The following is a 26,653-nucleotide window of genomic DNA, read 5'->3' on the forward strand; positions in this document are numbered from 1 at the left end:
AAATGTTTGATAGGGAGAAAAGTATAACGTTTATATGTAATGGCTGCAAATCTAAGTCCAAACCTTACTCACTGTCCCCATACAAGCAGTCTATTGATTTTGGTGGTATAACTTGTATGAGTAATGTGAGCAGAATTTGGCCCCTACTCACTAATAGCAATATTCTGGCTCGGGCCAGAAGACAGAAGTAATAGACCCAAAACAAACAAACATACTGTAAAAAGGCATCATTAATGGAACATTCAGCCCAGGTTGAAGACTGCATTGTACCTATTGATTTCAGTACATAACGAGCCTCCTTACACTAGGGATGCATAAACATGTGGACAACATATTCCGAGTTTGCAGAGAATCTGGATGAAATCAGTGTTTATTTTATTGTATAAAGCAAATCAACATCAGGCTTTCCTTGTATTTCTCCTAGACTCCTACAATGCAAGGCTTTTGCTTTGTCATATCTGCAACAGTGCCAGAGTAGGCACCGTCAATTTACAGGTAGTCACAGATCGGCTAATGCCTGCCTACAGCACCTGCCAGATTTTGATTTTAGATATTGAACGAACTCCTGGAGATTTACTTCAAGTCTCCGAATATCAAGTTTCAGAGATTTCCCCATCTATTTTACAGCACATCAACCTTAAACTAACAGTATCATCTTTTCAATTTAAAACTCTGTTACTCTGTTACAGTTTTAAATTGATAGATTTCCTGCCCCACACCTCCCCCAAAGGTCATAGCTTTCTAGGAAGAAATATAAGTAACCAGAACTGCGTTGCAATAGTTTAACAGAAATTTTTCCGAGCATTTTAAAAGGATGGTCTGGAAGGATGAGGTAAGAGGCTGTTGTTCCAAATTCAGCTGTAGCCAACAGATGGTGTAACAAATACAGCATACACACAGACTGATAACAGGAAGAAAAATATGAATAATGGAAAAAGAAAGTATACAAATATCATGTAAGGCTTTCAAAGGAAGGACCTAATTCAGCTAAACACTTAAACACAATCTTCGATCCCATTAAATTCAAAGCATGTGCTTAGAATTTAGGAATGTGTTGAGATGATTTATGGAACCAGGGCTCAACAACACCTTGTACATTTTATGGCTCTAATGGGCAAAATTATTCAATTTATATAAAACACTGGCTACAATTTTGCTATCATTATTGGAAAGCTGCACTGTGAAATGGTTGATTTGAGTGTGAATGAAAAAACTCCGGTAATATATTGTACTATTACTCTGTCCATCTGCCTGTCTTTATTTCACACATCATTCATCACCATAATACTGAATCACCTCCGTATTTGCCAGCTTTTCCATAAACCAGAATTCAGCTTAGGGAGTTCCAGAGACAACGCATTGAAGAATGTTAAAAGTTGTCAGAGTCTGTTGGAAGGTCTACGGCATTCTGAATACCGGGCGGTGCATCTGTCTCTAGTGAAATCCAGTGGGAATTTTGCCATTGATTTCAATGCGGTCAAAATTTAACCCAGCTGATGTATTTATAAAATGCTTAGGATAATATTGGAAAGATTTAAAAAAACACACATCAATCTTTCCATTAAACATAAAGTATAAATGTAAAAATATATATAAAATGGCCTTTCAATACTATTCCAAACATAACTAAACAGCAGAAGCAATGATGTCATATTGCTCTTAGAATATCATCCAGCAGCCCTAGACTTTCACGTAGATCTACTTCTGTCTGAGGATCTTAGAGGGCTATAGAAAGTTTAACAGACTTATAAGACCCCTGTCAAATCGGGGAATATGTGGATCCCTTCCTGCAAGAGGGGAATAGTGCAGTATAAAGAAGATGTGACCTGGCTGTGATGATGATGTAAGGCTGTGGCAGAAAGGGCCAGAAAGAACCCTCTCAGTCCAGTGTCTTAGCCACAAGACCATCCAGATTATATCCTGTAGGAGGAAATTACAATCATGTTAACTACTTTTCTGATTCTGTTGCAGATGTATTGTGAGAGGTTTATATGTATCCTGAGAATACTTGGAACCACACTCTTTGGGGTCTCCCTCCTGCTTGGAATCACAGCTGCTTACATTGTTGGCTACCAGTTTATCCAAACAGACAATTACTATTTCTCTTTTGGACTTTATGGTGCTATTCTAGCATCCCATCTCATCATCCAAAGCCTGTTTGCCTTTTTAGAACACAGGAAAATGAAAAGATCACTAGAGACTCCAATCAAGTTGAACAAAACAGTTGCCCTTTGTATTGCTGCCTATCAAGAGGATCCTGACTATTTAAGAAAATGTTTACTTTCAGTAAAAAGGTTGACCTACCCTGGAATTAAAGTTATCATGGTCATTGACGGGAATTCAGAAGATGATATTTACATGATGGATATTTTTAGTGAAATCATGGGCAGGGATAATTCTGCCACCTACATATGGAGGAATAACTTTCATGAAAGAGGCCCAGGTGAGACTGAGGAATCACATAAAGAGAGCATGCAACATGTAACTCAGCTGGTCCTCGCCAACAAAAGTGTTTGCATCATGCAGAAATGGGGTGGAAAAAGAGAAGTCATGTACACAGCATTCAAAGCACTCGGGAGAAGTGTGGATTACGTACAGGTAGGTATGAAAGCACAAGAGCAATGCCAATTCAAACATGCCTTGAAATAAAGTGGCTTTTATATACGCTCTAGCCCATCCTAGTCCCAATGAAAACAGTGCTTCTTTCAGCCTTATTTGGAAACAGTATGACCGTTGAAAGCATATTTTGAAACGTTTTTAAATGGCTACACTATCTGTGAATATGCTAAATCCATGTGCTGCTGTTAGTAGAGAAGTCTGAGGGATTTTCTGAAGCTTACAGCCCTATTCCCTTATCAAAATGGTTCCATTTCTAAAAAGCCCTACTTTCACAGATGCCTGCTTTGCCAGTGTAAGTCAAGATCAGAGGTAATTTTTCATTCTCTGATAAGCTCAGAGGCCCTGTGTGCAAACATGTAATAATCTATAAGGTGGTTCTAGAGGAATATCTCAAAGGACAGACAGACTCAGTAGGGAAAAAACGAGACATTTTTACATCTTCTAAGCTTTTTAGGATCATTCAGTAGAGGGTTCAGAATGAAGTTCTTAAAAAAGAAATTATCCAGCTAGGAGGAGCATTCACTTCGTTGGCTACAGCTGCATTACCTCACTCACGAATTTGGCCCTTAGAGCCTTTATGACTCTGTTCACTTAAGAATGAATTAAGCTGGGCCCACTCTCCCTGTTTCCAAAGTGGCAGATTTCTTTCCAGCTGTCCTGGATCCTGTAAAAGCCTTTTCTGTGTTTTGGCCCTGATTTGCAGCCCCTACATATGGAAGTACTCCTTTCTCCTGGAAATAGGCCTACTGTCTTCAGTCAGAAAATGCTACTTAAGTAAGTAATGTTAGTAGGATCAGGCCATTTGTATGGACACTGAAGATCACCAGTGATTTAAACTCAATGTGCAGTTTCTGAGAAGCTGGGAGGATTATCAGGGTTTTAGAGGTCCTCCCTCTCTATCCTTGTGGACTTCAAAGTCAGCTGCCTTGAGCTTTATCTTTAAGGATCCTCTTTTGATGGTCAGTCTGGTTCCTGCCAGAGCTTCTCTCCTGGGCTGTCAGAGGTTCCGTGTTCTAATCACTCAGTCTTTCTTGGCACATTTACACATGCAATTGATGTGAATGAATATACTTCTGCTCAATTTGAGCTGGAGTAAACTAATCCTGATGTCACCATCTACATGTGAATTTAAGTGCAGTAACTTACTGTGCTGCTGGATACCACTTGTATCTGTCAAGACTATTCGGCAACACAGTAAATTAGTCTACTATACCGTAGTTGCCATGCATGTGTAGACATTGAAGCTTTACTGCACAGCAAATTAGTTTTCTACTCAGTAAAGTGTCTCATGTAGATGTGCCCTTTGACTATTGCAGAATCATACGCCGATAGAAGCGTGCAAGATTTGAACATCCCGTATCTAAGGCGATGCAAAAAGTTCACCATTGTGGCTGAATAAATACAGAAGGGTCTTCAAAGGCAGGAGAATCAATCACCACTACTGGAGAGTGCAGGAAATAAGTCTTTTATCAGGATATGATTGGGGATCATATTTCATTAATTTCATTAATAGGGCAGAGATTTTTTTTTAAATCTCTCTTGCCTGTCCTGCTAGAAAACTCAGATTGGTGTCTTCCCAAAACCTATGGATTCAATTTTACACTGTCCTGCACCTTGTATCAGCTAATGAGTGTGCAAGGTGAGTGTAAAATTACTGTTACTGTCATCCGAGAGCAACTTGCACTCATTTTACATGTCCATAGCTACAGAAACAACAAGGCAACAAGAAGTCAGACCCATCCCATCTTCTCTATTTTCCTCAATCCTTTGTATCTGATCAGAAGAGCTGTTTTTAAAAGTGGTTCTGCTAAGGGAATGATAGCCAAAAAACAGCAGTGCTTTCATTCCATAGAGATACTTCCAGCCTTGACAGCTTTGTTAGTGTGTACCTAAGTGTGACTAAGAGGGGCACTTGACCATCTCATAGCTTCTTCACAAAAGGCCTGGTGAATGCCCCAGAAACTCAGTGGTGGCAGTGATCCCTCACAGTTGAAGATGATGACTCCCACAGGTCAAGTTGGAGTTGTAGAAGAGTCCATTGATGGCTAAGGTGGCCTGTCCTAGAGCTGCAGGCTCTCAGGCAAATACAGTTGGCAGTCATTAAAGGGAGGGTCAGACCGCAGATTTCTCGATCTTGTTTCCTTTCCTTCCATTTCTATCATTTTTCTGCCTCCAGAGTGAGATGATTTTCCTCAAAGTAATATGTACATTCTCTCACAAGGTGCTGCCATGTAGTCCTGTCCCAGGCTAGTTTTCCCCAATTCATGGTGTCAGTGCCATGATTCTTAAAGTTTGCCTTCATGGTGTCTTTGAAGTACTTCCTTTGGCCCCCACAGCTAAGTACAGACAGTCAAAAGCCCAAGGCTGAATTGATTCAATCTTTGCAGGTTAATCTAAGATGCACAGATTAAACTGAGAAACAACTGGACACAGATTTACCTTTGATTCAGGAAATGCAGCCACATTCTTGCAGTGATTCAGGCCAGTAGCCAGGGGGCACTAGACCATAGCTCTCTGACACTTCCTCTTCTTCCTGACTCTGAGGTATCTGAGATTTGCAGTCTAGCATCACAACAGCAGGGCTCTGAAGGGTTGCTCATCACTTCCTCTTCCTGCTTCCTGGTGCCTCTGGCATTTGTAGTCCACAGTTGCAGCCAGCAGTAACTTTCAGTAAGTTTAGCAGGGTAGGGCAGCTCTGTATTCAGGGGAAGCGGGGTTTAACCCCCCCCCTCCCTGGCCTCAGACCACAGCCAAGGTTTGCTGTGGGGTGGGGAGGAGGGGGGACAGTCCCTGCCAGTCCCCATCCTCCAAACTTTCTGTGCTGGAGCAGACAGCCTAGCCAGTCCAGCCCAGCCCAGCCCAGGGCTGGAAAGCATGGAGGGATGCTGGGGGACTCTGTTTTAACTTGAATGAGCAAGGGGGTCTGGGACAGAAGTTTCATAAACCGGTTTGACTCATGTCAGTTAAGTCTGATACTACATTCAACCAGGTTTATCTTAAACCAGTTTCAGCCATTTTGAAACTGGTTTATGTGCACTGAGTTTCTGTTCTGTTACAGGATTCAACCAGTTTCTGATCACTTCAATTGGTTTATGTGTAACTTCTGTCCCTAGCCCATGTTTCCTTTGCCCCAGAAACTAAGGCTACTGTAAATCAGACACCAAAGTCTATTAAAGACCAATGCAGTCAGCTAAGGCAGGCCTTGCATTAGACAGAGGAGATCTCTGGACAAAGGTTATAGTATGGACCCCTGCCTTCTCTACCCACACACTGTATTAACTTTGCCTGATGGGGCCTCCTTGACCTGTGATCCCAGGGAATTCACTTGGTGGCTCACCCTTAAAAATGTAACCTCTGAACTAAGGTCACATATATGCTATAAATGCAGTTGTGTCTCTGTGGACCAGGGTCGATATGGGTATACCCACAATACAGTCAAAACAAGGTCTATTTTGCAATTGCAGGCCAAGACATTTCCAAAATGGCTAGTGATTCTAAGTGACTTTTTTTTACAAGTGCCCAATGGGTGATACTTTAGAATGAAACAGATTTTCAGAAAGTGTTGAGATTAATCCTCTGAAGATCAGACCCTCCCCACCTTAAGATCACAGCAGGCACCCCAAAAATGAGCCATTCACCATCACTAGTAATTTTTGAGGTACTGGCCTTACAGCCCCTAAAACGTAGCTATGTCCCTTCTGTATTGCCAAACAGAATCAATAAGTTGGTCATTCGTGTGGACAAACCTACTGTAACTTCATCCCTCATGTAGCTGCATTTGTATTTAAAGAATCTGGGTGTCACTTTTGTAATATTCTGTGATGCTGTGGAAGGACTTTGATGTCACTCATATCCTTACATGAAAATACAACCTGCTGATTACCAGGATATATTAGACCAGTCCATTTCTTGCTCCTATTTATTACATGAATATGGTCAGGAGATACAAGGGAGGCACTGATCCAGGCTGGTAGACAAGGAAAGGAATTCTAGTACTAACCTTGGGTCCTATAAGGTGTTAAATGCTTGAAATAAATGGGATCCAGGGGTGCTTAGCACCTTCTAGGCTATATTTATTTTGGTTGGGAAGCTCCCTTTAACATTCTTTCTCTCCTCCCCTCCCTTCTATCCCCTCTATGTAGTAAACACTATTCACCTGCAAAGGACTTGCCTTGACAGCAGTTAAACCTTGTCCCAAACTATGCAGCTAATTTAGCAAGGGTAGCTTCCTTGCTTGAATCCTGTCCAAAAACCTTATTTTTAGCTCCCAGCCTAATAGCTCTACTCTGTACTCACTCGTACCCTCATATCTTTATCCTACAACTGATTGTGGATGCTTCAAATGAGTAGTTAGGGTGGTTAGAAGGATAATAGTTGTGTTCATGGACCCAAAGACTAGGATGCCTATGCAGAAGTATCACTGGAATTTAATGGATACTCTGCTCATCCCTAGTTGTTTAGATGTTACACTGCTGAGGCCCCACCTAGTCAAAGGACAGTTTCCACTACAATGCAATTCCACTTACCTAAATGCTGCAGATGACAGATTAACAGGACAGTAGGGTTGGAGAATTCAACACCAAGTAAATGAGAGAGATGCCAGATTATTTTAGGCAGGTTGCAGTCCAGGGCCTCAGTCTCAGAATACAACTCAACTGCACTTCAAATCAACCAGCCTGTCTGCATGCTCCTCCTACTCTCAAAGGATATAACCTGTCCTAACACACACAGTGTTTAGTTAATTGGTTTTATATGGCATTGGAGGAAAATTTCACGTGGTTTGAATGCCTGGGTATGTCATCTCTTTCTGCACCACTATCTCAGTGTGCTATGCTGCATGACCCACTGCCTCTGGCCTCACTTCCATTCTTTATACTAACATTCACGAAAATGAAAGGTATATATCAAATCTCTGCACTGCTACTAACATACCATGTCACTAAAGTTTAAAACTGATTTGTTCTGGAATCAAAATATGTGTCTTTTATGAATTGCTAAACTCTTCTGTAAGCAAAAATAAAGGTTTCTTCTGGTTTTTTTTAGAAGCATCCATAGGTTAACTCCTCACCCATTCTTCCTCATGAATGTGGCAGACATCACATCCAGTTAGTTTACCTATGTCAGCAGGACACCCACAAAAGTTGTGGTCTTCTGTCTAAGATTCTTAGTGCCCATCTAAGTGAACACATCTCTTGTTCATATAAGCAAATCTGCTGTGCCAATAAAATAAATACAGCTGATATAGAAAATAGAAGGTTCTTTGTGAAGAGACCGCGGATGAAAGTTCTGTTTCATTCAGTGCTACGCCCAGTTGCCTGCTACAAATGGCCTTTTAAATGAAGTAACAAAACAAATTCCAAACAGACATTTAATTGCATTCAGCATTCTACATACACCGAGTTGCTAAAATCATTCTTTTCTTAAATATTTTCCTATCTCATTTGTTCCCTGTGTTGCATTACTTATAGGTTTGTGATTCAGACACAATGCTTGATCCAGCATCCTCGGTGGAAATGGTGAAAGTTTTAGAGGAAGACCCAATGGTTGGAGGAGTTGGCGGTGACGTGCAGGTGAATACGGTGATCTTCAGATTACTTAAGGGGCACTAGCAGTAAATATCATTACAACAAATGTTTTCTTGCATTTGAATGACTGTAGCACTGAGCATTCTTTGGCAATGCTCATGAATCCTGCTGCTTTATGTAAACCTTTTATGACAGCCACTACTATAGGATCTGGGCAGCTCTGTGCTGTAGTTAAGTCTCATAACACCCATACAAGATAGGGTAAGGGTATTATTCCCATTTACAGGTGGGAATCCAATACTCTGCATAGTCCTTATACACTATTTATTTATTTTGGCAATTCTGTCAGATGGGAAAATCACTGAAGGGAATTTCACTTTAGTTGGTGTAGATATGTCTATTTTATGTCCCAAGAGCCATCAGGGAGGGGGCACCCCCGAGCACAGCCCACCCACCCACCCTCTCCCACTCTCAGGAGTCAATCATAGGAAAGTAGCTGTGAAGCTGTCCCAAAGACACCACCGGGGTCATTTTTAATATCTCTGGAGTGCTTGAAAGTAGCCTTGTAGAGTAGCTTCATTGCTGCATTTCTGGGTTTGGACTCATGGAGACAGGAGTGGGTAGGTGGGGCATTCCTAAGAACACCCCTTCCAGTGAGTGCCAGGGACATGGTCTAAATATTCCCTCTTTCTTCAGATTTTAAGTGGTGCATTTGCTTTGTAATTGCAGCAGAGAGGTGTTTCTCTCATTCAGAACAATGACATCTGTTGCAAAAATCATAAAGATAAATGCATCTCTTGTATTGGTGTAAGTTTTATCCCTTCCCCTTTAGTAGACTTTTACCATGGAGTAAAAAATGAAACAGCCAGCTAGGTTGGCCAGTGGCCAAACAGCTAACAACTGCCTCCCTATGTGAGCTGCTTTCCAGTTTCCCTGCTCTTGCAGTCTGAACGGCACAAGCCAGGCACTGAGTTTGCTCTACATATATGAACAGCGGAGGTGGAAGACAGTGTGAAATCAGATAGGGAGGTGAATGGTCAAAGGTTCTGTAGAAAGGAAAGTTTCTGCAAAATCATAGAACTATAAAGCTGGAGAGATCTCAAAGGTCAACTGGTTCAAACCCCAGCAGGCAGGTTTTATTGTACCAAGGCATGTGTCAGGGGTGGTCTGTCCAGGATCCTCTTAAAAACCTCTAGTGATGACTTCTGCAAGCAAGGAAGGATTCCTTAGTAGTCTCCTTAGGCAGCCTGTTCCAATATCTAGATGCTTGGATATTTAATTTTTCTTTCCTGATGTCTAATAACCCAAATCTTCCTACCTACCCTCAGTGGCTAAAGAAAGATTTGTTCACTATCCATTTTAAGTCAATCTTACAATGATTAGAAAATGTTAATATGTCACTCCTTAAAATCTCTTTTCTCCAAACTAAACACTCCCTGCTCCTTCAACCTCGTCTCACATGATTTGCTTTCCAGAACCCCAGTCATCATCATTGCCTTCTTTGAATCATCCCCAATTCTTCCTCAGGCTCTCCAATATGGCTTTCCTGAAAGAAAATAGGGTAATGAGGACTCTGCTGAGGGGTGCTCCTCTCTCCTATGCTCTGCCAAGGAATCTCCTGCAAAATAAGTTTGAGGTGGGATGAGCACTCCCAAATTCTGATTATAGAAGTTCCCACCCCTGCTACTTTCTAGCAGTAAATAAAAATGAAAGGAAGATGCTTGCACTTTGGGGATCTGAGCCTGCCAAAGTGACTGGATACAATGCAGCAGAGAGTGGGCACATCTGTACAAGATGTTTACTGCACAGTAGACTATTAAGCTGCACATTACACATCTCTGGCATCTACATGTGAACCCCTATTAGGCTGAAGTAAACTAATTTACTTCACAGCAGGATAGTATTTGCAAATACAATCTTGCTGTGGAATAAACAACTCTGCACCAGTGCACATGTAGATGCTGCCCCGGCTGGCAAGGGCACAAGGGTGCTGACAGCTAGCCCCATGATGAATCATCCTCATGGCCCAGGCAGCCTATTTGCAAGACTTTGAACCAGGGGAAGCAGTCCTTGCACTGGCAGGATGACCCGCCCCCACCCCTCCCTGACCTCCTGCCAACTGGGGCTGCTCCAACCCAGCTCAATGTGCTCCCAGGTGCATGTTCAAGCAGCAGTAAACTCTAGAGTTTATTATGTTGCATTAATTGCACATGTAGACATGCCCAGTGGGTACATCTACATGAGACACTTTACTGCACAGTAGAGCTAATTACTGTGTCATAAGTGTCCACGTCTACATGTGCAGATGCTTACCGTGCAGTAATTGGCTCTAATCATGAGTAAATTTGCTACCTGCAAATGCAAATAGCAAATTTACTCAAGATTACTTACTGTGCAGTAGTGCAAGTGTAGACACCTGACCGGGAGCAAATATGCTCCTGGTCAGCTGGGCAGCAGGGGATGGGAGATTGCTCTCTGCCCCCAGGAGCTGCCTGCTGCCAGGGCAGGCTCCACCACTGGAGCCTGAGCGGGGGCAATGTCCCTCTTCTCTGGCAGCAAGGAGCTCCCAGCCCCTGCTCCATGGTTGCTGGGAGATCCCAACCCCTGAAGCTGGCACTGGGAAAGAAAGATCTCTCAGTTCAGGGGTTGGGCTGGGAGAGAAGGACATTGCAGAGTGGGGACTGGGAGCTCTCTGCTGCTAGGGCAGGGGGCCATTGTCCTCACCTGAGATCTGGTGATGTAGCCCACCCTGGCAGCAGGCAGCTTCTGGGGGCAGGGAGCAATGTCCCAGCCCCACCAGCAGCCTCCTTGCCTCTGGGTTAGCACCCAGCAGGAGCCTAGAGCTCCCCCTGGGTGCTGCAGGGACCCATTGCAGGGCTACAGGGAATGGAGGAAGTCTGCTGCTAGGAGCAGCAAGTCTGCTCCTGCATCTCTGCATGTGTAGACACATGCCTGGAAGATTATACTCTTGAGTAGTTTACTCAAGAGTAAACTGCTCGAGATTATTTGCACATATAGACACACCCAGTGAGAACTAAGGATCAGATAGTGTCTGTTCCACTTCCTTTGTGCTGTTAAGGTGTCATAGAGGGAGAAGAGTCTTGCTCATAACTTTCCTCAGGGGACAACCCTGACACAGGGAGAATCTGCGGATGTGCAGAGTTCATAGATTCATAGATTCATAGATGTTAGGGTCGGAAGGGACCTCAATAGATCATCGAGTCCAACCCCCTGCATAGGCAGGGAAGAGTGCTGGGTCTAGATGACCCCAGCTAGATGCTTATCCAACCTCCTCTTGAAGACCCCCAGGGTAGGGGAGAGCACCACCTCCCTTGGGAGCCCGTTCCAGACCTTGGCCACTCTAACTGTGAAGTGGTATAAACCACCACTTAAACCTCCCATTGTTGCTGCAGCCTATTCCTGAACCAGGAGAGAGAATCCAAAAGCTATATCTAACACCTTGACAGACCCTCTGCTCTGCTACAGTTAGCAAAAACTGAATGTAGCAGCTGTCCGATCCCAGGAGTCTACTAGATTCCTTTAGCAGGAATAGGGAGAAAGAAAGAGAGAAAGACTTGATTAATGGGGCTGGAAGAAAATGATCAGTAAAAAATAAATAAATTATGAAGTGAGGGAAAGAACTGTTGTTTGAGGCAGGGGGGGAACAAGTATTGATAGTACAAAAGCCACTGTAGTATTGAGCTTCCCAGCAGTGCTCTTCTGAAGAGGCATGACTTTGGTAGCATATCTTAACAAGCAGATAGTCAGTGGGGAAGCCTGGCACATGGAACAGCTCATTCAACTTGGTAGGGACTGTCTGTCCAGACCTACCTGGCTTACTGATAATACTTGAGGCTCTTTATTAGCTGTAAGAAAGGAAATCTCTCCTCAGAATTTGCTGTCCTATATTTTGGCTACAACATACTATTTATGAATAATATATATAATGTGTATTTTAATTCAAAGGAGCTAATTTAAATTTTTTTATATTTTTGCAGATTTTGAACAAATATGATTCCTGGATCAGCTTCCTCAGCAGCGTGAGATATTGGATGGCATTTAATATAGAAAGAGCCTGCCAGTCCTATTTTGGCTGTGTACAATGCATCAGTGGACCTTTGGGAATGTACAGGAACTCCTTGCTCCACGAATTTGTGGAAGATTGGTACAATCAAGAATTTATGGGCTCCCAATGCAGCTTTGGAGATGATAGACATCTAACTAACCGGGTGCTGAGTCTGGGCTATGCAACAAAGTACACAGCTAGATCCAAGTGCCTTACTGAAACACCTATAGAATATCTAAGGTGGTTGAATCAGCAGACCCGTTGGAGTAAATCATACTTCAGAGAGTGGCTGTATAATGCAATGTGGTTCCACAAGCATCATTTGTGGATGACTTACGAGGCTGTAATCACTGGATTCTTTCCTTTCTTCCTCATTGCCACAGTCATTCAGCTTTTCTACCGGGGAAAAATCTGGAACATTCTCCTTTTCTTGTTAATAGTTCAGTTTGTGGGCCTAGTAAAGTCTTCTTTTGCCAGCTGCCTAAGGGGGAACATTGTCATGGTGTTCATGTCACTCTACTCAGTGTTGTACATGTCAAGTTTACTTCCAGCGAAGATGTTTGCAATAGCCACAATAAATAAAGCAGGGTGGGGCACATCAGGAAGAAAAACCATTGTAGTCAACTTCATAGGACTCATTCCGGTGTCTGTTTGGTTTACAATCCTCCTAGGTGGCGTGATTTTCACTATATACAAGGAATCAAAAAAGCCATTTTCTGAGTCAACACAGAGAGTCCTCATCATTGGCACAATAGCCTATGCATGTTACTGGGTTTTTCTTTTGACTTTGTATTTGGTTCTGATCAACAAATGCGGCAGGCGGAAGAAAGAACAACACTATGACATGGTGCTTGATGTATGATGTTGCTGTGGAACGTCACTCAGAAATTTTTTAAGTAACCCAAATGACCTTATAGTATTTGTGGCATCGAATTAATGTTGCCAAGGGAAATGGATCACTGCTGCTGGGACTGGAACATTTATGTTCCTATGGTTCATTTTCATCCTGCCAAAGCAAAAAAAAAAAAAAAAAAAAAGTAATTTTTTTTTAAAGAAAAACAAAACCACAGATTCAACCTGTTTGCAAGAAAATGAGATGACTTCTTTGTTTATGCACTTTTTCTATTGTGCATATGCCTGACAGTGTTATGTTCTATATATACCTCACTGGTCATGCTTATGTGGGACAGAAAGGAAAGGAGTTTGGTGACTTAAGCAAAGGATCTTATAACCCCTTGCAACCTAATTTATGAACTACTTTTTGTAATAGTTTTATTTTATAGGAAGGGTCTTTTGTGTTAGGCTGCCAAATGTAATGCCAAAGGTAAATTTTAAGAGGCTATTGAATGAGCTGTATTTTTATATTATTGTGTGTGTATTTTTAAGCCAACTTTTTTTTTTAAATTGCATATTTTATATTTTCTGTGTCTGCCAAAAACAATGCCTCCCCAGCATTTTGTTTTCTATCTTCTTTATGTAGGTTTTGGAAGAATTCGTACTTCTTTTCCTAAGAACTGCCCACAATGTGAAAATTTATGTTGATCTGATATTATTCACATGAGAAAGAATAAAATGTCTCTCTACCTTTTTTACAATGAATGGTTACTTCTGTGAAAAATATTTAAAATGTGCTTTTTGAACTTTTGACTTAATTTTATTAGAAAAGACCAACATCATTGACAGTTTTTTAATACAAACATATTTGTGTGCACAAAAAGGCCAAAGGGGTAGATAAGTGCAATTTTTTTTGGAGAACATTGCAAGAACAGTACAGTCCTGGCATTCAGTATACAATAAGCCTGGTCCTCATGCCATTGAAGTCAATGGCATGCATTTTTGATGGGGACAGGATTTGGACCAAAAACTTCTGATCCTGGGAATGCAGAGTAGTCAAAACTCCTATTGACTTTAATGAATGTCGTCAATGGCCTGCAACTCTTAGAATCAGGAAGATAGTATACATGTGGCAGAGATGCAAAACAAAATTTCACTGACTTAAAGAAAGGGTCAACATTTTCAAAATCTGGGTGCCTAAAATAGAGCTTCCAACTGATGTTCCTCTAATCTGACCTCCTGTATAACAAATGCCATAAAATGTCACCCCTTACCTCTATACTGAATCCCATAATGCGGGTTTGACTAGAATATCTATCTTCCAGAAAAGTATCCAGTCTTGAATTGTGTCAAGTAATGGGAATCTACCACTTCCTTGGTATCTGCTGCCTAAACATTAAATTTTAGACCCTGGTTTTGCAAAGTGATGTTCAGGACCAAATTTTGCCGTCCTTAACCAGCCAAAGGAATGTGGCATTCAGCCTTAATACACTTTTATAAAGGTAAATGATAGAACATCAGCTCCATACAAATATATGCCCTTTTGGATTCTGGTATAAAAAGCACTGTGGTAAAGCAGAAATCAGCATGTGATATTTTAACAACCTAGAAGCATTTTCAGCTTCCTTTGAATCCAGACATGAATATTTTTCTGCTGTAGAATGAACTGCACACACCTACCTTACTTGTCTGATTATCTTGAGGTACATGGTTGCTTGAAAGTCATACTAATACTATGGTAATGATTGGAGAGTTGATACTCATTGGTTACAAAATAGAACAGTATTAAAAAATAAGTAAGAGAAACATTAAAAAGAAACTTGACTTTGCCTTTTACTATTTATGTTGTAAGTTAAAGCTTGGGTAACATTCAAATGTCAAATAAATCTTTTCATTCTATAAAAGATTGAATTAATTGCCTGTATTTATTCTAGCAATTTATTCAATGTACTTTCAGTATAGGTTGTATAGTATAATTTTTACTTTCGTAAATAAAATATTTTTGATAAGATTATGACTAATTCATGTGGTTTTTGATCATCACTTCTACAGATTAACCCTAGTAGTCCCCAACATTACAGCCACATACTGTACATTGAAATGTTGCAATCTGAAATTTAGCAGTCCTTGCAAATCTGATTAACTTTCTACCTACCTGCTGCTGCCCTTCCTTTGTACCTACCCCCACCCACTGCCACTCCTTGCCTGCCCGCTGCCACTCTCCCTCCACCACCTTTCCCCCACTGCTGTCCTTCCCCTGCCCACTGCCACCACTTCCCTATCTGCAGGGCCAGGGTCAGGGCTGTCCCGTGGGCCAGGCTGGGAGCGCAGTGTGCGCTGTGCCCCAGGGAGCGAGCAGGGTTCAGCCCCATGTGAGCACATCAGGGGCAGCCCAGGGCCAGGCTGGATACAGTGAGTTGGTAGGCACATGCCTGCAGCCCAGATAAAATTGCTTGGTGGGCTTGATTCAGCCTGTCAGCCATATTTTGCCCGCCCCTGAGCTTAGGGAGCCACAGTGGTAATATTGTTGAAGAAGCCCTCTTGCTTTGTATTGCTAATGTGCTTTGCTCTGGTCCTAAATCAGGCTTCTTTCAGAAGAAAAAGCAGGATTACGTAGCACAATTTTCTAACAGAGGAAAAAAGGGGGGGGGGGGCAGACGTTTACTGCCAAAAATGTCTCAGTGCACAAGCCCTTGTGAGTCAGTAATTTCTGCCTTTTATCCCTAGCAAGAAACAAAAGAAGGGTGGAGGACAAGGATTTGGGCCAAGCAGTTGAGATTCTGTATTGCTGAGATTGGGGTGAAAATAGGCAGCTTTGTTGATAGCAAAATTAAATTTTCTCTCACAATATTTTTTTTAAAACCCCACTGAGGAAGAATTTCCAGTTGTGACTCTTGATCCTATGCAAATGGATCCTTGCACGTAGCATCCTAGTTACTTTGATGCCACTTTGCACAGATGCAGGAGAGACCATAAGGAACTTATTATTGCAGGATTGTGGCTGATGTCTGCTTCCCTAAACTCTGTATATTTTATATTCATCCAAAATACAGGACCCAGTTCTCCTTGCCTTTCCATCTGAAAGTTAGGACCCAGGTCTCCTTGCCATTGTGAGTCATACCCATACTTATGGGTATGGTTTCCCTACCAACCTGTCTGAGAGCCAAATCCTTAAAAAAACATTTGATTTAGTTACTACCAACTACCAAACTCAACAGGAGTTGTTATAGTTTTTTTTTGTTGCCACTGTCATTGGAGGACTGATCCTGCAAGATGTTAAGCACCTCTACAAATTTCATTGAATTTAGGACATTTTAATACTGAGTAAGAGTATTCACACAGGATGTGGAGCAGGGGGAGGTGGCAGCAGCCAGATGTGGTGTGGGATGGTGGATGAAGGTGGTGGCCATCGCATGCGAGTTCACCCCCCCCTGTGTCTGGCTGGCTGGGCAGCACCTATGCAGCCTGCAGAGGGGAGCAGCTGCCTTCACCCCCTCTCCCCCCCAGCCAGCCCTGCTCCTACGGCGGGGAAATGGCATGGGGTGGTAGGTGGCAGTGCTCCATCCCCACCCACCCGTGCATACCCCCTAGCCCTTTTCCACGTACCCCCAATTGACAACCCCTAATATAGGGCATTGATAACATAGTGCTTTTTTTTTTCCTAGCCAACTGTTTACCTCTAGCTCACATAGGGAGGGATTGAAAACTCCTACCATATGATGGCTATTCAAATACCTTAATTTATAGATTCAGTACAGATCCAGGACTAAACACCACTTCCGATATTACTGGACACAGTGTTCCTTCCTGAGATCCCTTCCAATCCTATAATTTAATTACATCCTTTATTCATGTTATTAGCAAACAGGGACCCACTATGAAAGGAGAATGAACTGCCCCTTACAGTGACCCTTGTACTCAGTGTGCCTGCTAGATCAGGATCCAAGTGTGTTATGGTGGGAAATGGAGGGAATCTTGCACAGCTGCTTTTTACGCTGTGCCTGTTGGGTGGATTTCATTTTCTGCAGCTGTCAGTTCAGCACCTTTCTCATTGTTTTTTGCTTATCGGATCAATCCTTATGTTATTAATTAAAGGAGTGGACAGCACTAACCCAGCTACAAATGCTGGAAAACAAGGTTCACATCTCTCCAGTAGCTTTGAAATCTTTTTTATCATGTAGGCTTCATAGTACCTACAGCCACAAAAACTAAGCAAGCACAATAGATTAGAGAGAAGTTAAAGTTAGTGGGGAATGGTGGATGCTGTTTTCCAGGCATTTTTCTCTCTGCAATTGCTGTGGAAATAAAGTGTTACCAAAAACACATTCCCAAGCAGTACCCTGCTCCAGCATGTTAGAAAGAGCTGTAGAAAGTGCTAGCCTATAAGAATGTATTATGCATCAGCAATTCATCACCCAGCATCTTGCCTTTGTTGTATCTAGTTTCCTGATCAATCCTATGTCAAGACAACATAAATCATTATTACCCCTGCATTTTTTACTGCTTATGACTTTTATTTGATTTGGATGTCAGTGTGCCATCAGGCAAGACCTGAGAAACTAGGAAGATCCAATCTCCAGGAGATGGGGCACCTGTGTCCTTTTTCTTCCCATGCATTTTTTGGAACTTAATTTGTTACATCCAAATCAGCTCAGCCAGCGAGGTGTAAAACTAAGGTCTTAGTCACTTGTTCTAATTCAAGATCATATTTCATAAGACTAGGCAAGATGCCCTACATATATCCTAGTGTTTGTAATTAACCTTTTGCTTAATTGACTTGCCCCTGCCATCCCAATGGAACAGGATTCTTCATATACTCTTGTAAATTGTTAAGCCTCATGTATTATTATTAGGCAATAATATCAGACATGCATCACCCCAAATGAGGCCCCATTTCAGTGGGGATGAAGCAATCCCTTTATTTGTATAGTTTGCGAAACACCCCTAAATGGAAATATTTCATTGTTGATATTATATCCTCTTCACTAGGCAGAGTGCCTGGAGTACTCACAGGTGATATGTTGTCATCACTGGGGCTAATAAATAGATCCTCAGAATATTTGCCAGAGGCTTTGCAAAAACATGGTGTCCCCCAAGAGCTGCTCTGGGGTCCCAGTGGGTTCAGTGGGCAATTGCTGCAGTTCCAGCAATATGTTCTCCAAATCATCTGCCAACCTATTGCTCACAGTCTGAGCTCAGCATTAGGGTTGCATGAAAGAAATCCCTCCATGCTAGGAGCATCAATGAACTCCTCCTCAAATACCTCATTGCACAGCCTGACACAGGAGTATTTACAGTCATTTTATCAACTCTGCTACACATGTGTGGAAGAGCACCTTTGGTGCCTGCCACTTTAAGGGCCAGAGCAAGCAGCAGGGCAACTGCCAGGTGTAAGCTACCGGTGAAAAGCAGTCATGTGACCTCAAGAGGGCCCTGGGATTGGAGAAGGGGGCTTAGTAGCCTCAATTTTAGATCCAGGTTCTCAGGGCTGGAGCAGCAGTCTGCTGCTGGAAACTGGAAAGATCCCACCCAGCCGAGCAGCTGCTCAGGAACACCTTGGAGGTAAGGGCAGGATCTATAGGGATGGCAGGAGGCACTGGTCCTGGGTATGACCAAAAACTGCACCCTGCTGGTGGCCTGGTGGGACTCCCTGTGGTGGGGTAGTTCCCCAAAAATGCCAGGCTGGCTGCCTCTCCAGTGAAAAGAGGGTATGGGTGCCTTATAACCCCAGCCACCACAACTTAGTGGGAAGTAGAGCAGACAGTGGGGCCAGGCACGCCTAGTGAGAGGCACCTGAGTCTGTGGGGTGCAAGACCCCAAGGTCCCAGAATGGGGGAGGAGGGCTGGCCTCAGTGAGGGGGTGGTGGGTGCAAAGTAGGGTTGCAAGGGGTGACCTGAAGGACTGCACAAGAGTTGATCAGTGAAGGAGCCCCAGTGAGGGTAGTAAATCACTGCCCCAGTGAGAGGGCTGTGGAGTAGCCCAGCGAGGGGCAGAAGAGAGTTGGGCCAAAGGCAGAGCTGGGCCTCAGTGAGAGGGCGTGAGGATACCTGGGCAAGCAGAGCCAAAGGCAGAGGACGGCCAGTAGGGGGCCAGGGAAGTCATAGTGGGTAGTTTGGAGCATGGTGTGGCAGCACAGTGTGACAACGAGCTCCAGGGGGGAGTGAGAGTCCCAAGTGAGACCCTGGAGCACAAGTCATGGTGTGAGGCCCTGTGCAATATGGATGCCATCTGCAAGGGATGGGACACGGTATAGGGGAGGTCGGAGCTTTGTGTAAACCCCTTGGCATTGGAGCATTTAATGGGTAGCCTCCCACTTATTACATCAGGTTTATCCCAACAAGTCATGGCAGAAAAGACAGGAAAGACTTCCCTAGACAAAGGGGCAGTCAGTATGGTGACCAGCCAGGAGTTGGCTCCTTCGTCACAAAGAGTATTTATGCTTTGTGCCCCTTGTATGCTTCGGACACTGACAACTGGTCCAACATATCCCAGTAAGGCAAAACTCTGTGAAATGTATTGGTAGTTATGCTTCTTTTTGGTGCTTTAATTAAAGTTATACCTACTTACATTCTCCTTTTACATTTTTATGGGGAAATAGCTATGTTTTACAAGCCAGATGGAAGATCAACCAGAAGCCATGGTGAGACTGGAGTTTTTACTACATGTTACTAAGAAAGTACTTGGTACCAGATGGCTTTATCACACATGCAAGCGCCTCAGTGCCAGGTGCTTTGAAAAGTGCCTGTCGCTGCAATGCTTGCAGTTGTTTAAGTGGCAAAATGCACATCAGCGTGAAGAAAATGGCAGCAGTATGCTTTTTAACCAAAACACCTCCGAGGTACTTTAGTTCAAAAGCGCACTACTGCCATTTTCTTTGTGCTGATACGCATTTTGCTGTTCATACAACTGTAAGCAGCACAGCACGCATCACCTTCTGTGCAAGCAGGCTTGATTAATCAAGTCTACTCCAAAGTGATGGATCTCCAGCACATCTGAGGACTAAAAGGTACATGTATAAATGCCCATTGTGACTCAGTAGGAAGAGAGAGAAAGGTGATGGATGAAGAACTGCTAGATTGCATCTAGTGGCTTCTCATGAATGTGTCCTGAAGTGCACGAGTGTGCTTCGGCTACATAGCAGGAACGAGGGGAGCCCAGATGCACGTGAGGACCACCTTGCACTCAGACTCTGAATTTCAGGAGAGCTCCCGGGTATAGGCGTGAAAGCTACCAGGGAGCAAAATCAAGGTTGTATTGTAAAAACTGGCTGGTGGTTCTATGCTTGAGGGCATTCAGCATGTGCCATAACTATGGGTATAGACATGCCCTTAAATGTTGACAGAAAACCAGGCCTGGAAACTATCAAGTATTTCAGCATTCTAAAATAACTGCATAGGGACTTCCTCCGGGCTCAGTACTGTTTTATTTAGACGTGAGATTAGAGGAATCTGAAAGCATCTGTCAGTTAGCTGAGATTTAATACCTATTAAATCTTTCAGACTTGAATGTAAAAGATGACTGGGCCTGAACAGCCTGCCAAGACTGGCGCTGAAATAGAAAAGCTGCCTACAACCCCACTTTGCTGAGATCTCAGGACTGGGTACTGCAGTCCACAAAGTGGGAAAGGAGAGGGTGGAGGACAACTCTACAAAATATAAGAGTATGTGGGGTAAGGTATCAGTACTTAGGTCCATTTACATTACAGAATATCATGTGTCATCAGATGGCTGTAATATGGCTTGAAGTTGCCTGTTTGCATGAGATAAACCATAACAATTACAGCACTGAGGCATTACTATATCTTAGCATATTAGCATGTAGACAGACTCCTATGTCGAAGGGTTCAATCTGGCACTTTTATTGCTCTCCACCAAACTTCTGAGGAATGTACTTAAAGCCCTGTATACATGGAAAAATGTATTCAGAGTAAGCTAAGGGGTAACTACTCACGGTAGTTAAATTATATATAACTACCATATAACTATTTCTAGTTAGTTATAAATACCAGTAAAATCCCCTGGGTAGACATCTCTATTGTGTTAGGAGTGCTATTTTTGGTTATGTTATCTGGGAAGAGGCTTAAGGCATTTTAATTCAGGACTAAGAGTATCCATGGGTTCTAAAGGTATATCTAGGTCTGTATTATTTTATCAGTATAAATGGTATATCTTTTTCCATATAGACAAGTCCTGTGTGTCATTTTCAACTGCCACAGAAAAACTGCCCATATACTGCAAAGCACATGCCATGAGTCTGCTCTGATGCACTGGAAATCCAGCGTGTCAGAGCAGACTCTCAAGCATGTAGAACCAGAACCAGTATAGATCTCTGAAGAAGCACACTATAAATATCTTCCCAAATAAATTAATGTATTTATAAAAGCTTTTCTTTTTGCCCTTTTTGACCTTGCTAGTTTTAATTTAACACCAATTAACTTTATTATTTGTTGAGGCTATCTCATTCATTCTTTTACTGATAATTTACTCCAGTGCTGCAATTTTTCCTTCATTTATATTCTGTGAAACATTTGCCATAGATGCTGTGCTTGTAATTATGAGCAATTCTGACAATTATTTATTTATCTTGAGTTCCCCCAAAATACTTTGGAAAAAATGCATTCCAAAATAACATAGGACTAATCCTATGATAGACTAACAAGACTGTTTCTATTAAAGAGTCTCTGTTACTCTTGTGTATGGACCTGGATTAGGCTTCAGAACACAGAATTATAGAAAAAGTAAGGCTGGAAGGTCAGGAGGTCATCTAGTCCAACCCCCTATTCAAGGCAGGAACTTTCTATAACCATACTAGATAGGTATTTGTCTAAGCCAGGAGTTTTCAACCTTTTTTAATAATTGTACCCCCCGTGCTCCCCTTTTTAGTAAGTGTACCCCATGGTGGGGGGGTGAGTGGTGGAGTGGCAGCAGTGCAGCTCCTGTGTGGCCCTGCTCTCACCCCACTCTGGCACTGCTCCTGTGAGGCAGCAGCACAAGGTGGTGGCACTGTGTCCCTGCCCACCCCCGCATACCCCCTGGGAACTTTCAAAGTACCACCAGGGGTACACGTACCTGCAGTTGACAACCCCTGGTCTAACCTATTCTTAAAAATTTCATGAACAACCTTCTTGCACAACACCCAAAACACCCCTGGTGGATGCCAAAGAAGGCGTTACAAGGGATAGATCATTGTAGATACACCTTCTTCATATCCTTTCCCTCTAAAGCATTCACTCCTGCCACTGTTGGAGACTAATGGACCATTAGTCTGACTCAGTGTGGTATGATGTTCTTATGGCCTTACACCTCAACTTGGAATGAGGACACTAGCAATGCCTTGCTGCTTCAAGGATAGGAAGTCATAGTTAAAATGCTCCAGATATCTAAGATCCTCCATTTTGTAGAGTGGGATTTTTGTACTTTAGAGGGCAGAACACAGCCTCTTTCTCTGGGTTGGTTTAGCTCTGTAGACATTGGCTGTGTTTACATGACATGTTGACTGTGCAGTAGCGTTGTGTGGCAACAACTGTGACTACTGAGCAGTAGCATCATGAAAAAGACTTTGCTCAGCACTACTGTGTAGTAACTCAGGTTATTGCACAGTCATTTAGTACTTGTTTATGTAAGTACTACATTACTGCACACTAACAACTGTGCATTCAGTGTCTCGTGTAAACAGTCTCCGAGTAGGAGGCAACATGGAGGCCTATTGTTGTCCTTGCTCTGTTGCTCTCCTCCATTATTGTTCAGTTTTGTCCCCTCCATCTTTGGGTTGGTTGGCACTTGACAAGCACTCACGGAGCTGTTCATCTTACTGGGACTACAGCTTCATGATCTCTGAATTCAAGAATGAAATGAGAAGATCCTTTCTCTCCCTTTGTTCTTCCACACCCTGACTCCTATTTAGCCCTCTGTCTTTATTGTGAGACTATGACTATTTGAACCTTTCATTTGAGCTGTTCTTCAGAAGAGCCTTCATTACTGCTCCCAGGCACTTGAACTATTTGACTATGAGGAAAGAGGTCAAACACAAAATAAAAGGCAGTTACCAAAACACAGCTTGTTTGTGGTAGTTCAGAAGAACCTTTCCTCCTTGATCCAGCTGCATCACTCAGCAACTGGAAATCTGGATTGTTTTGTTATTAAACCTTATTTACAGGTTGGGGGAGGGGTTGTTTATCTGGAAACTAGAACAGATTATTCTCTTAATATCGTGTTCCGGTTATGGAGGGCCAACAAGTCACTAAATGCATTCAAGATGCACATGTAATAGGTCAGCTGGGACACTAAGATAATAAAATAATTGCCTAAGTAAGGAATAAAGGCCCTTTACTTTATGTTCTTTAGGAAAAAAAATTGTTCAATAAGAGTGTATTTAATGTGATTACTCTTGGTGGTAAATGCTGAATCTGCATTCTCTCTCTCTCTTATCTATATACAGTTTCTAGTAACCAGCATACCATATGATGACTCATTCATTCTTTCATTCATTCATTCTTCTCATGCCAATGTTGGCACACACAGTGAAAAACTAGTATTTTCCATTTCTACTCCTGTCATGTGCTGCTGTAGAAGATTAGAAATATGTGAGAAATGTTGTCAAGCTATGTAGAATTCCTAGAGGGGCTCTGCTCCAAAGCCGTACAATTTATGCAATAATTTATCTCTTGCTGGTCCTTGTTCTTATAGTTTAGGTACAGCTATTGCTGTCAAAACACAAGCAGAGTCAGGAAAGTTACAGTTAACATTTGATGCTGCTACTGTATGGTACCAGATTTCACAGAAACCTTCACAACTTGCAAAGCTGAGCTGAACTCCAGAGTCCAACATTTTGGAAACATTGTGCATTTCTTTTAGCATAAATGAGCATCTCATTATTCTGAAAAGACTATCTGGTACTTAAATATCAATGTAGCCATTTCTAATTTAATTTGGTACTTATAAAGTATGTGATGATCAAAGCTCCCTAGGCTAGATCTGGCCTATGGAGCCATGTCATCTGCCCTGTAGGGCCAGAAATTTGGTGGTGGGGTGAATGGTAGCAGCATTAATTGCCACAGCTGCTGTGGTCCCATGAGTTTTGACAGCCTAATCTACAGAGCAACTACAATAAGAGGCAGTACAACTGTCCCCATAAATGTGCTAAAGAGACCACCTCTAGTAGGGACAGAGTTATTCTGCTTTCATATGAGAGGCAAGGATTTATTCTAAGTTATACAAGAGTTATTCTTCTCTCGTGCTCATTCAGGGCTGTTTCACTCTGTTAAGACTTCAGGAAAGATACAAGTTTTGTGAATGGGCTGAGCCCATCAAGCCATTTCACTTGTGACACCAAAGTCCCCATAATCTTCTACCTGAATATATAAAGCTTGCAAGCTGGGTATCACAGTGTGTTCTTTCATGCTTTGTATGTAGTGGTCACACTAGATCACTGACTTGCCACTTCTTGAGGTTGCCATATTGTTTTATAGAGCCTTAGGTTTAAGTAAAAAAATAGGTCTCAAATAAACCTCCAACTAGACAGGATGGAAGTGTACCCAGTATAGCTGTTTGCCTGAATTTGCTTGAAACAATAGCCTTGGGAGGTGTGAATTGCCCTGTTCATTTCAATGGGTTGTTAGACTAGATGCTCAGTGATAATAAATTCGACATCCTGTTTACAATAGTTTCCAATAACCAAATCAAAAGCCTGGACAGCCCAAGGTTGCTTCTCCTTTATGTTGTCTGCCTATAGCACTACTAGGCACTACACAAGTTTTAAGCATGTTATAGCTCAGAGAGGTAGGTTAAAGTATGTGGAACAAAACACCGGAACACAGCAATAAAATACATAAGCCTGCGATTATATCCATAGTGTTGTTAGATAAACCAAATAAGTTTTACAGTGAGACATGGTTGCTGATTTTGCAAGTTTGATTGAGGATGTAATAGGACACCAGTTACATACTAAAGGCTGTACTCACAGCTAGATTTTTTTTTAATGCATAGACAGAATATAGCACAATACATGATTAGACCAGTAAAATCCTGCCAGAAATGTGCAGATGTTCCATAATTACATAGTGTTTTTGTCTTAGACTTGATTTTACCTCGTCAGTACAGAGGGATGGGCTAAATGATTGAGATCCCTTCCAGCCTTTCCTTTCCTTTCCTTTCCTTTCCTTTCCTTTCCTTTCCTTTCCATGATTCTAGGATTATGCAGTAAGGGCTGATCCAAAGCCATTTGAAGTCAATGGAAAGATTCCCTCTGATTTCAAGGAGCACCAAAAACCATCTCTCCCTGTACAACCCAGCTGTAGCTGTGATCAAAGGAAAAACAAGTTTGAGCGTACTTAATTTGAATACACGAAGCACCTTTTTGGTGTGGACAAAGAACTTGGGAGCCCCTTCTGGAGGGGAACATTTGAAAAAGACGGTATCTATTATTATCTTCTAATTGTTACATGTGAAAGAGCCAAGCAGATTCACATGCAGCAACCCCCCCACCCCCCCCAGCCTTGGAGTACTTACTGATTGTCCTGAGCTGGAGACAGTCATTTACACACATTTACACATGCAGCTTGAATGAAAATTAACTCAAATGAACCCTGATTGTCCTGGGGGAAAAGTGTTGTCTTAGAGTACTTCACACGTATTTCACATGTACTTCAAGTGAGACAATGAACTTGTACATCCATAAGATCCCAGAACAAAAGGTTTGTCCCCCGGAGAAATGAGATATCTCTTCTTAGCCTAGAAGAACTGAGGTGCTAGCTTGAAAACAAAAATTAGACTTTTGAAGGCAGTTGTGTGGATGACAGCCAAGTATGGATGCAAAAAAATGGACCTTGAAAAAGAGAAATTAAGAGACTAGAAACCTCTGAAAGATAGCCTTATTGAAACATAGAGAGAGCACTATGGAGAGCAACCCCCCTGGCCCCAACCCTCCCCCCCCCTCCCCCTAATGATTGGGAATGAGAGAAGACTTGATGTGACAAAAGACCTTATCAGCACCATTAAGAGAAGAAAAGTAATATTTTGGATGTGTAATTACAGAAGGAGATTGCTTAGGAAGACAATCATTCAAGGAGGTGTGGAAGGAAGAGAAAAAAAGTGTAGATAAAGAACAAAGGGGAATGGATGGAACTGGAGGTCAAATCACACAAGAAAGGACAATAAAAAAAGAATAATAAAAGATATCAGATTCACCCAAAGAACGTTGTCTGCTTATGTCCTTAGACCAACACAGCTACAACCTACAGCCCTATAACAAGAAAGGACAACTGTTGTGAGATCTGGGTTATCCTACTACAACCCTGAAACTAAATGGCATAATAATTTTCAGCAAGAAAGGGATTGGAGTAAAACTGATAAATTAGCTACTTAAAGTATAATCCACATTAATACCAACTGAGGGTATCTACAGTTTGTAGGTATCTAGACTTTATGATGAGCACATCTTGTGTTATTAATATTATTAATACTTGTGTGATGTGCTTTGTCTAAAATAAAACAAAACCACTGACCCAGACATAAATAAGAAATAGCCACAAATCACATGCAGGTGCTATTGTATTTGTTTGAAGTATATTGTCTCTAATTATTTACCCTTTTCCCCTCCACCCACACTTAG

General features: G+C 42.2%; 1 protein-coding gene and 1 long non-coding RNA gene across 2 annotated transcripts in view; both read left to right on the top strand.

Annotated features, from left to right (window-relative positions):
• The window catches only part of HAS2 (hyaluronan synthase 2), a 27,971-nt gene extending 12,993 nt beyond the window's left edge, over positions 1 to 14,978 (top strand). The window contains exons 2-4 of the mRNA XM_006025471.3: positions 1,972 to 2,598; positions 8,088 to 8,189; positions 12,143 to 14,978. Coding sequence (XP_006025533.1) covers positions 1,972 to 2,598; positions 8,088 to 8,189; positions 12,143 to 13,072 — 1,659 coding nt within the window. The 3' untranslated portion in view covers positions 13,073 to 14,978. The remainder of the gene's footprint in view (positions 1 to 1,971; positions 2,599 to 8,087; positions 8,190 to 12,142) is intronic.
• A 3,549-nt stretch (positions 14,979 to 18,527) lies between these two features.
• LOC102368042 lies at positions 18,528 to 26,154 on the top strand. The gene is made up of 3 exons (XR_324066.1): positions 18,528 to 18,606; positions 19,644 to 19,685; positions 26,077 to 26,154. It is a non-coding gene; the product is annotated as an uncharacterized LOC102368042 (long non-coding RNA).
• The last annotated feature ends 499 nt before the right edge of the window (positions 26,155 to 26,653 follow it).

Source organism: Alligator sinensis, unplaced genomic scaffold (genome assembly GCF_000455745.1).
Source record: "Alligator sinensis unplaced genomic scaffold, ASM45574v1 scaffold895_1, whole genome shotgun sequence".
NCBI lineage: Eukaryota > Metazoa > Chordata > Crocodylia > Alligatoridae > Alligator > Alligator sinensis.